The sequence below is a fragment of the Metarhizium brunneum genome, chromosome 6 (genome assembly GCF_013426205.1).
Source record: "Metarhizium brunneum chromosome 6, complete sequence".
Classification (NCBI taxonomy): Eukaryota; Fungi; Ascomycota; class Sordariomycetes; order Hypocreales; family Clavicipitaceae; genus Metarhizium; species Metarhizium brunneum.
In genome coordinates this window covers 215357-225883 of record NC_089427.1, presented here as the reverse complement: position 1 = coordinate 225883, position 10527 = coordinate 215357, and the positions used below count along the sequence as shown (strand labels likewise).

At 48.6% G+C, this 10527-nt stretch overlaps 3 protein-coding genes across 3 annotated transcripts; 2 read left to right on the top strand and 1 right to left on the bottom strand.

The window, feature by feature from the left end:
* Positions 1-3584: 3584 nt before the first annotated feature.
* Positions 3585-4898, top strand: G6M90_00g094080 (uncharacterized protein; the record flags this gene model as incomplete). The annotated part of the gene is made up of 2 exons (XM_014685287.1): positions 3585-3890; positions 3969-4898. The coding sequence occupies 2 exons, from the start codon at positions 3585-3587 to the stop codon at positions 4896-4898; spliced, it is 1236 nt and encodes a 411-aa protein (XP_014540773.1).
* A 512-nt stretch (positions 4899-5410) lies between these two features.
* On the bottom strand, positions 5411-7126 carry aflY_0 (Oxidoreductase AflY; the record flags this gene model as incomplete). The annotated part of the gene is made up of 6 exons (XM_066131470.1): positions 5411-5512; positions 5581-5804; positions 5864-6066; positions 6122-6852; positions 6913-6954; positions 7013-7126. 6 exons carry the CDS (start codon positions 7124-7126, stop codon positions 5411-5413), a joined length of 1416 nt encoding a protein of 471 aa, XP_065987569.1.
* Positions 7127-9468: 2342 nt separating this feature from the next.
* On the top strand, positions 9469-10191 carry G6M90_00g094060 (uncharacterized protein; the record flags this gene model as incomplete). Its single annotated transcript, XM_014685285.1, has 1 exon — positions 9469-10191. One exon carries the CDS (start codon positions 9469-9471, stop codon positions 10189-10191), a length of 723 nt encoding a protein of 240 aa, XP_014540771.1.
* Positions 10192-10527: the final 336 nt, after the last annotated feature.

Genomic DNA, 10527 nt, shown 5'->3' with positions numbered 1-10527 from the left:
AAGTCAGTGCATATATCCGCTATAGATAAATTAGCAATGGAATGAAGGGACTCTTGACTTTGTTACTTGCAATTCTGTATCCGCTGTGCGACGTGTAGCTTCCATGTTGAGCAAAGGGTCTAGGGTACTGCGTCTGGTTCCACTCCCCAAGCTCCGTTATAGCACCATGGCAAACTATATCCATGGCATCGAGGAGTAAATTGACCGCAAGTAATTTGTAAATACTGTAACTTGCGGCGAAAAATAATGCTCCTCCACAATGAATGAGCTCGGCTTTGCCGTTTGTGGACAAATACAAAGTGGGATGTGTACCCGTTGCACTTAGTTGCCAACGGGTAGTTTTTAACTTGAAAGAAAAGATGTACATTGGTCTAGCCTCCTTATCTGCATGCATCATGTGAAGTCTGGTAGTACATCCCACTTGACTCGACGCTTATCAAGCCAGCGCCGGCTTAAAACCGTGCCTACTCCACCGGCATCAACTTCCGATGGGGCATTAATAAGTACCAGACCGGACATGGACATATGTAGGGACTAGGTGTGCCCATCTACACTGTAACCACAGACAGGCCTCTTTATTTGGTAGCGTTGGATTGAAACCCATATTCCGCTTTGTCCCAGCAACCTCGGGACAATTATTACTTATTCTGGGCTAGCCGACTCGCAACCCATGAGGGAGTAGAAGATAACATTGAAGGATAGCCCATAGTGCTTAGCTACAGCTCGTGGGAGTGACAGAGCAGTGGTGGACCATATTCTTTTCCAGCGTATCTCAACACGTGCTGCCTTGTCTTGAACAGTACTTCTCAGACCTCAAATTTCGTAACCAAGAAAAGATTGTTCATCTCGGGCCATGGAAGACGGCCACAAAAGAAATGCATACGACACTGCCGAGACTTGCGATATAAGCAGCCAAGAGCACGCTTGTCTTGATGCAATCAAAAAGCAACCAGCCTTCATAACACTTCTACTGGCCACTATTTATTTACCGCGCGACTTACCTTGGGTTGTGGATGAATCTAGATACCTTTGTTGATCGTATTCCAAGAGGACACGCATCCTACCTCCTCGTCGGGGGCTTCGGGGGTGTTAGAAGGCTGGCGCTTTGGATGCACTCCCGCGAAGCGAGGAACTTTGTATTCCCATCAAGGCCTGCGTCCAATGTTCCATGGTGCTACTCGTATGTAATGTTATCATCTCCTCAGGTTATTATAAATGTTTTTCTGACGTGATTTAGGATTTGATGATGTGCAACAGTTACGCAGCCAACCCATGGCCGCCATTAGACCCGAGGTACAAGGAACAATTAATATCGCCAAAAATCTTCGCAACGATTTAGACTTGTCCATCTTGCTATTATTATCCTCTGCTATCATCGGGAGCCGTGGGCAAGCCAATTCCGCTGCTGTAAGCGTGTTCTTGGATACGTTTGCGATACGCCTCACCCCACAACGGCGGCCGACGGGATCTATCATTTTCGTTTTCAGTGGCTGGCCTGCTGAAAACCAAGGCCGACATCCCGTCGCTCTTGCACACGGAACTAGAACAGAAGACCGGTACTACATGGATCCGCGATTGGGCGCTGCCGAGAATAGTGACAACTGTCAGCACAAAGGACATCTTGGGCGAGTTACCATTCATGGCTTGTCGGAGAAGGTCGTGGCAGGAAGCAGCCTAGGGAGATAATCTACCACACAGCCGCGATCATCGTCATTGCATTGAGTCTCAGGCAGAGGTTGTACTTAACTGGCGCGAAACTACTAGCCTGTCTTTGCAGATTGATTGACGATCTGACAGTACATGTAGCAAGGAGATTTGCAGGACTTTTCTGCTAGTATCGGTGAATCCATCCCATGTAATCTATTCTCATCTAGACTGATGTGAGTTTCTCGGAACACAGTTCCAGACGAGTGGTTCGCTACCATAGCATAGCCTCGTATGACTCGCCATAAAGTTGTGGTCGCCCACAATTGCGTCTGGTACGCATTATCTGGCGTCTGCATCATGCGACGCAGGAAAAGGTACATTGCCAAGTCCCCCAGCAAACGACCCCAACTGCGCGCGATGTTATTAACAGCAGAGCATCTCCTCGGGCTTTTGCAACGTGGGGGGGTTCCTGGTAATACTAACGTTGACGTCTTTCGGATCGTTTCACGTCTGGTGTAATACGCGCTAGAATTTCGGAAGTTCCGGCATTTACAGTTAAACTCTTTAATTATTTTTCATGCGCGACCTTGTAAAAAGGTAAATAAGTAATAAAAACATGCTTTTATAGTGAGAGAATAAAACCTTTTACTTAATTTTTATATATTTTTTCTTATAATTTTACTAAATATGTTTTCACTTACTAAGCTTCTCGGTTAGACAAAGCACGAGGAATAATTCAAGGGTTTAACTGTACGGTGTTTATAGCCGAGGCAAGTATAGTTTGAAGGGGGTGGGCTCATGCACAACAGCCGAGTAAAGCTTGGCATGAACCGATTATATCAACTATCAGGCGCCAATATTAGTCTCAAGTGCTATTTTTTCGCTGCATTAACTTGGCAGGTAAAGTTTCCTTACCGAAAGCTTATCTGGTAGGCCAGCCGCGTCAGTGAAATTGCATTATGCCCTGGCATCCTAGCACGAAACGAGCACTAGTGGGATTTACAGGCGCATAGGTTGCGGGCCCAATTTTAGTTTATTCGACGAATGATATCTAAACAGTCTATTTGGGAAATTGTAAAAGTGTTGCGCACTTTGATTGCTAGAATAAACCGTTCTCATTCTGCTATATAGATAAAGACATAATATTATAGCTTGTTTGAGCATATTTCAGCATTCCCGACAAGCTGGTAACAGTGTCCACATTGGGGTAAGGAGCCCGTGCCTCTTTGCTCCACAGAGGACCCTTATGGCCTGCATGATTAATATCAAACCCGCTCGTATAGTTCTGGCCCACGCGGGTGGCGTGTTCACGATCGTATATTAAGCGACAAGGAACTATCTATATCATTAGATTACGTACCTGGCTATGGCGCTTATATGCCAAACTAAACAAATGCAAGTTAGTGTCTACTTGTTACTAGGTAAGTGCATTCTTTTAAAGACCGTCACAAGCGATGCAGTCTTGGAGCTGCCTTCTCTCATCATCCTTGAAGCCAAGTCAGACCGAGTCAGAACGCATATTTGCATGAAGCCCCTACGGCCCAGTTGAGCCGAGAGACCCCCGGAATTGATGCACTTGGTCCGAACCTACGCATTGCGCAAACAACAGACATAACTGCCGTAACTTGATTCCCGAGCAGTGTGATGGAGTATATGCCAACGCAGTCGCCAGCGCCAGCCACCGGCGCCGCGAGTATAAGGGGGAAAATGACACCCTATGCATGGAGTGCATGAACAGCTGACGTCAGGCTTCTCGGTCTTGTCATGCCAAACGTACGCGGCGACTTTGCAAATGTCTGTTGTTTGTACACGCGCAATGGTATATAAAGCTACTGCAGCTCCTCGAGGAACGGACACTCATCAGAGACATCATTCCAGTATCCATTCATTCAATCGTTTTACCATTCATTTGTCCATATATCTACTCCTTGACGACTATGAAGCTTTCGATTAGACTTGTCACCTTACTGGCCGGAGTGGCCGCGGGCAGTCCCGCCAAGGCGGACAAGCGGCAGGCGAAAGAGGGCGCCGACAATCTCAAAGCCTACTGCGCCGAAGGTGGATATGAAGCTGGCACTGTCACCGAAAAACAAGACGGCTACGAAAGGTTTACGGGAACATGTGTCAAGAAAGATGGCTCCAACGCAGAGAAATTTTCTGTGCAACTTGGTGTACAGTTTTGCGAGAAGCTAAGCCGAAGATTCCGAGGATCCGGAGGTCCTCATAATCAGGGTGACTACGTGGTGAGTTCAACCCCGTTGTGAAGTGGAAAGATTGGCTTGTACATGTTGGCAGAGTGCTAATATACCTGACAACGGTAGGTTATTTGTGGGCCGAAGGAGGACATCAAAAAGCCAGACGAGAGCAATGGTCGGGTTCTTCTGAATCAAATCATAGCTGATTCACAAGGCGACCCCGAGAAGATCAAAATCTTTCTTGAGGGGCTGTCGAGAGATGCACCGGGGACACTCACCAGCCTACACAATGCCCTTAAAGCCCCTGCTTCGTCCACCCCGGGCGGCCTTGGTGGAGGGACGGGAGCTGGAATAGGGCTTCTGACAGCAATCTATGATTTTATCACGGTCAATGCTGCAGAAGGTGGACTAATTGGCCCCGAAACCAAGGCTGGTCAATGGCTACGAACCAACCCGATTTGGGGGAGGTCGGGAACGCAGCCATCTCCCTTCGGCTTTGACGCGTGTTGTGCTACAGTTGAGCTGCCTCCCACGCAGCTCTGCGTGCCATTCAAGGATGAGAGCCATTGGTATTGGCGTGAGGACGTAAAGAGATGCAAGAGCTGGCACGACCGCCAAAAATGCGACCCAGCCTATGCCTATGATGAGGCTACACCGGCTGGAAAAGAACTAGCCCGAGCCTGTCGAGAGGCAGGAACGAAAGACGCGGCTAGCTGTGTCCGTCCCAGGTTGGCTTGCGAGAGCTTCGACGACAAGGCGGGAAAATTCAAGTTTGAGTACTGCATGGACGACAACAATTCCTCCAGGGAGGTTTGTAAGGCAAACGGCTGGGTTGTGGGCTCGGGCCGGGACAAGACCCCGGAAGAGATCGAAGCCTACAAGGAAGAGCAGAAGAAACAAGAGGAGGCCAATTGCGTTAGCCCCCGCTGGGTTTGCAGTAATATTAAGGGACAATTTGTGACTTGCATCGACGGCAGCGAGCAATCTCAGACGGAATGCAAGAGTAACGGGTGGTTCCCAGAGCCCGCGCCGAAGCGCAGCGACAAGCAGGCCTAGTTGTGGCAAGCTCTATACGCTCTTTGCTTATTCTCCTATTTGTATGTTTGTCTCTTTGTTCTTCTCATTGTATTGCCTCTTGCCCCTTGGCTCTCTTGTTTCTCTTGTATTTGTAGCTCTCGATAGACAATTCAAGACATCTGGTTTCGATACGTGTTAGACTTCACTTGTAGCCAGGTTAACGTCGTTGCTAGCGACAACATATCAGAAAGCGTGGTAAGGGTAAATGCTTGGAGCAACATGACTCAATACATCTAATAATACATGTAAACTTTGGTATTCAAGCTCCCTGAATGCCTTCACGGCCTTAACCATCAACTATGTCTGTTTATGCAAGAAGTCGGTGAGCTAAAAGTATAAGCAAGGTCTAGTATAACTTATTTAGGCAATTATTCACACAGCCTAAGTTTTGGACTCCATCTTCCCAGGTTCTAAAGTGGATCTGTTTCCTCACAAATATAGTGCCTTTGATAGTACACACGAACTTTTGGTTATTGGGGATTCCTTTCGTCTCAAACATAGCCTCTAAGCGCTTCCTCTGAACTACCGCTTCCAGTTTGTAAGGACTCAAGGACATTAGACTGCCGCCTTGGTCTCGACTGGAGGGGAACGTCCTGTCAACCAACAGAGTTAGCAGTCATGTCTTATCGCCAGTGGCACATACACCATGAGAACGTAGTACCTTCCAAACTTCTTGCAACCCGGCACAGCGAACGTAGAGCACGCCTGGGCCTTCAACAGCATCAACAACCATATACTGGATCTTTTTCCAAATGTCATCACCTTTCAACACGGCCCAGGGCTTGGTTTCGTATTTCTTCATCAGCTCGTGGCAAATGGAAGTGGCCCTGGCTTGTTTAATAGCATGTCCGTCATCGCCAAAAGATTGCAGTCGAACTCCGATATCTGGACACCACGAAATCATGTTAGTCCGCCTTTTGACCTGGCCATGTGCAAGCACTCACCTCGAACGGAAACCATCGATCCATGTTGCAATTTTGGTGTATAGTTGACAATAGACTCAACAGAGAACGCAGGACTACCTTGTGCCACGTACTGCAGCAAGTCCATTCTGATTTTCCACTCCAGCATTCGGACTTTAGTGCCTACGCTGATCCAATCTTGGTTGTTGATTGTTAGATATATGAGCGAAGAATTTATGTGATGCCTAAGAAAGCCCATGTTAGCATGCTGCAGTGATTTTGAGTTTTCCGAGAGCTTACATCAAAGAAAAGTCATATTTGACATGCTGGGGTGGCTGAATGGCAGCCCCAGAACTAATGTAGATGATTGCATGCATCATTTCTGCCGTTCTTTCGTCCAGCTTGCTCGGGTTAACGGAAACGCGCTCAAGGATTTTCAGCATGGGTTCTCTGACACGCTTAAGAACGCCGGCCTGAATCTTGTCGGCTCCGTCATCAATCTGTACTGCGACTGATAAGTCATGATTTGACCGGATGTCGTGGTAAATTGATAGAAGCGGCCGTTCCTGGGACCGTGGTGATGGAGCGCGTCCACGGCGCTCGCTTGGGACCAGAAGTTGGTCTAAACCCTCGAGCCGGTGAACGCAAGTCTCGGCCAGAGCTTCTGCAACTACCGCTGGTTGCTTCCACTCTAGTCCATACATCAACTGGATCAATGGGTGCAATACACCAGCATGTAAACGAACTAGTAGATCATCGGCAGCGGCATCCCCTTTGAAGAGGTACTCATTCACGACAGACTTGTATCCTTTAGTCCTGATAACACTTTGAAAATAGGCCAGGAAGTCGGGGTAGTACTGCTCCTGCCCTAGATACTTGACCGAGTTGCTCCAAGATGCCCTAAGATGGGCTGCCACATCGTCGTGAGGAGGTTGGGTAGGGCGTTGCAGTGGATGCCGGCTATCGTAAGCCTTTCTCAGCTGAGTAACACTCGCGCCAGTACCGTAGAGAGCGAGAATATGATGCAACATCTGACGTATAATATGTCAGTATACCAACTGGCTGTCTCAAGGCATGCTGCTTCAACTCACGTGGTCATGAAAGCCCTTGTTATTCAAGAACACATGATGCCCCTAAATGCGTATTAATACAACGTCTGATTGCCCCGAGCCATATCCACAAGGTTTTTACCTCAAGGTCCTTCTGAAGCAACTCACTCGCTGCTTGGGCTGCTTCCTCACTCTGTTGAATATTCCATAATCCCGTGTTTTCCGGAGTGATGACGATTTTTGTTGATGTCGACATCTTGGTAAAGATGCACCGTAAACAGCAAGGCGCAGAACAAGTGTTGTGAAAAATATGAGAAACAGAAGTTGCGTTTTAAATAGTAGACGCTCTCCACAAAGGCCTCTATGATGCGGATAATTCGGCACTGCCGTAATGGAAAGTTCGTTAATGAGGTGTGGGCGGTCTCTCCCTTTTATGGTCTTATATCCCTCAAGAAAAAAATATCCCAACATCAGAGCAACCATGCCGCATATCGGAATATTCAGGCTATTGGATTAACCGAGTTGACTTGGAACTATTTTAACGCTTTCGGGTTCGACTTTGGGTCTGAGAAGATGCTCCTCGTCCAACGCTTGGCCCTGGTGCGTATCACCCAGGTGGGTTGAATTGACTCTAGGATGACGCAAATTCACACCGTGGGGTGTAGCTGGCTGGGGCTACCATATCCACAAGGTGGCATCGTAAAGACCAACTCCACGTCTTGCCCTAATTTTTGGGTTTAACATCAAACATTGAATTGGACAATGCGCGATTGGCTGTCGGGTTTTGCCAATTGGTAACGAATAGTGGTACCGCGTACATGTACAACGTCGCCACACGGACATGGGAGCTTCGGGATGGACCAAGCCAAAACGACGTGCTTGAGTATTAAAATACAGGAAGCAAGGGAGCCAGATGAATTAGTAAGTAGAAAATATTTGTAAACGTTGTCAAATCAAGCGAGCTCTGCCGTTCGCCGCTCTTCGTCTATATGAGAAGTGTATATTATTCTTAAACCGTCGACGTTAATTATCGTACTCGGCAGGAGTTGGCGTCTATTCAGGGGAAACTTGACAATCATCGTCCACTCCACGCGGAAGGGAAACTTATAAGTGAGAATTCTTTACCGAATGTTTAAGCGAGCGTGCCGAATCTTTGGCCGTCAGTTTCCAGAGTTTGAATTCTTCCACGAACTACCATGTATCCGCTTTCTTTAAAAGATCAAAGTGCCTCACCTGTATCCTAGCTTGAAGAATCGTGCAGGTCCGTGCGAGCTTGTTACCACTTGAATCAATGTAAGTAATTTGAAGCGGTTTATAGGCTGGGTTTTGGCGATACTTATTCGGGCTCTTAAGTTGGATTGGACGACAAACAGCCCTACAGTGGCGGCTTTTTTGCACCAGACATCTATTATCAGACAACGATATGTACCACGAGTTTGTGCTAGCATGCTTTTCAAATTGCAAATCTATTTTACACGTTTCCCCTTTGTGGTACAGCTACTACGACTTGTGGAGATAACCTGGTCGGGTGGAGGAGTACTATCTTTATACCAGTAGGTAAGCCACGAACTATATTGCTATAAGAAGATCTCGCTCTCGAAAACAGAGTCGACTTAATACCTATTCACTGTTTGGCGTCAATTTGACTCTAAAATGCAATCGGCTATAGTAATAGTAGCGTTGGCGGTGCAAGGTGACAGAGGAGACAAAATCTCCCCGCCCAGGAACACAAGGAAGATACAAGCATTAATGAATCCAGCACGACTTTCATTTTGGACCTAAATAACGGATCCCAAGTTCACAACCATTGTACATGTAGTCATTCAAGTGGGCGCCGGGGCGTTGCGAAATCGAGCAACCCCCGGGGTCGTTTCCCACACATACTACCGACCCATGTCGCATTCCGCTGGCACATAGTTCCATGTCCCAGACCGCCAACAGCGACCGCCAACAGCGAACAGCGAAGGGCGACAGCGAACAGCGACAGCGAACAGCGAACAGCGAGAGCGAACGTGGAGCAGGTCAATGCAATACCCGTGCCTGCCCCACTTAAGCTCGCACGGTAGCCTCGCGATTGGCCGTTAATCGCCGACGGCGTATCCCGACTGCATGAAGAGATAGTGCATTAATGTCAGGAGGGAGCGCATTGAGTGGAGTCAACTATCACACCAAGTCTTTGCGACTTGTAATTTATAGAGGCATTATCTAATACTACCAGTTAAGGATAAGCAGGTAACTACACCAAGTAGACAGTAGAATAAGAATCAGGGTATTGAGGAATAAATGTATATAACCATAAAATTAAGTTTCAGTGGACAGGTAGGACCAGATATTTCCTACTCCGAAATACGAAAGCCAAGATGTAAAAGCCGAGGTGAGAAGCCTGATACTTGCGCAATTTCACCCCCAGGTCCAGCGAAGAAATTATTTTAACCTCCACGGTCACCCACCAAACTGCTCAAGGGCCGCTTGTGCTATTGTTTCGTATTATTGTATCAGTCGTACCATTCAAACAAAAGTGCTCTTTTCTAGAAAGGCAGCTCAAGCCACGCTTTTCACTTGACGGCCATTCAACCGCTTTACACCTTAGCAGTGGAAATGACAAAGGCAGATCTCACGCTCTCCTACATTGACGGACGGCCGTCCACGGTCGGCATCAAGGCCGTCAACGAGGTGCTGCGCACAGTCGGCGTCCACGCCAACCGGGCTCCCTCTCCCCCCGAGGCTCGCCCGATCCTAGAAGCGTCCAAGACCCGGGCCCTTTCGGAGGACGAGCAGGCCCAGCTAATCTCCATGTTCAGCCTACACCGCAGCGACCTGCTGGCGCAAATTCAGCTTGCCGGCCGCACGCCCGAGGTCCATGACGGCGGCCACCTGAACACCTCGGAGCACGGGGTTGCTCCGTACCCCAAGGTCTACGACATGCAGGCCATGGACCAAGACGCCAAGCACTTGGTGCAGGCGCGCTTCGGCCGCCTCCACGTCAACACGACCGATAAAGGCGTCGGTATTGACGAGGTCATGACGGTGGTGTCGGGCGGCCCGATGACGTGGTTCTACCAGCTCCCCGACGGCGCGGTCGTCAAGCTCTCGGTGCCGGTTGTGGAGACGGGCGGCCCGGCCTGGCGCCTCAGCTATCCCGGCAAGCGACCCCACGGTGCCTTCCTCGACGCCGAGCACGGCCTCATAGTCGCGTACGCCCACGGCCCCGAGAAGTTCGTCATGCGCTACGAGGTCCCGAGTGCCCAGGGCTCCGAGGCTCTGGCGACTAATCCGTGGATCGACTTTGGCGGCGACGCGCCCCGGCTGCTGGGCGAGTGACTATGGGCTGACCGCGTACGAGGTGAACAGGCCAGCTAGGGCCAAGCTGGACAGCCAGAACACAGATCAACCCAGGTGGCCTGAGATTGCATGGTCGGGGGCTCTACTATTTTGCTTCGTAAAAGTATTTTGAAATGTGAAATAGGCGGTAATACACGGAATTTTATTCCTGTTTTCTTTCCGTTCCATTTTATTTTATAGAATACCAACTATTTTACCTTTTATTTTAAATGAAAAACTACTTATATACTCAGAAGCAATCACAACCCAGCCGGTAATACCACCAATACCTATGCTGTCGCAATTCGCCAAGGGAAACCAGGTTCGCCGCCAAAT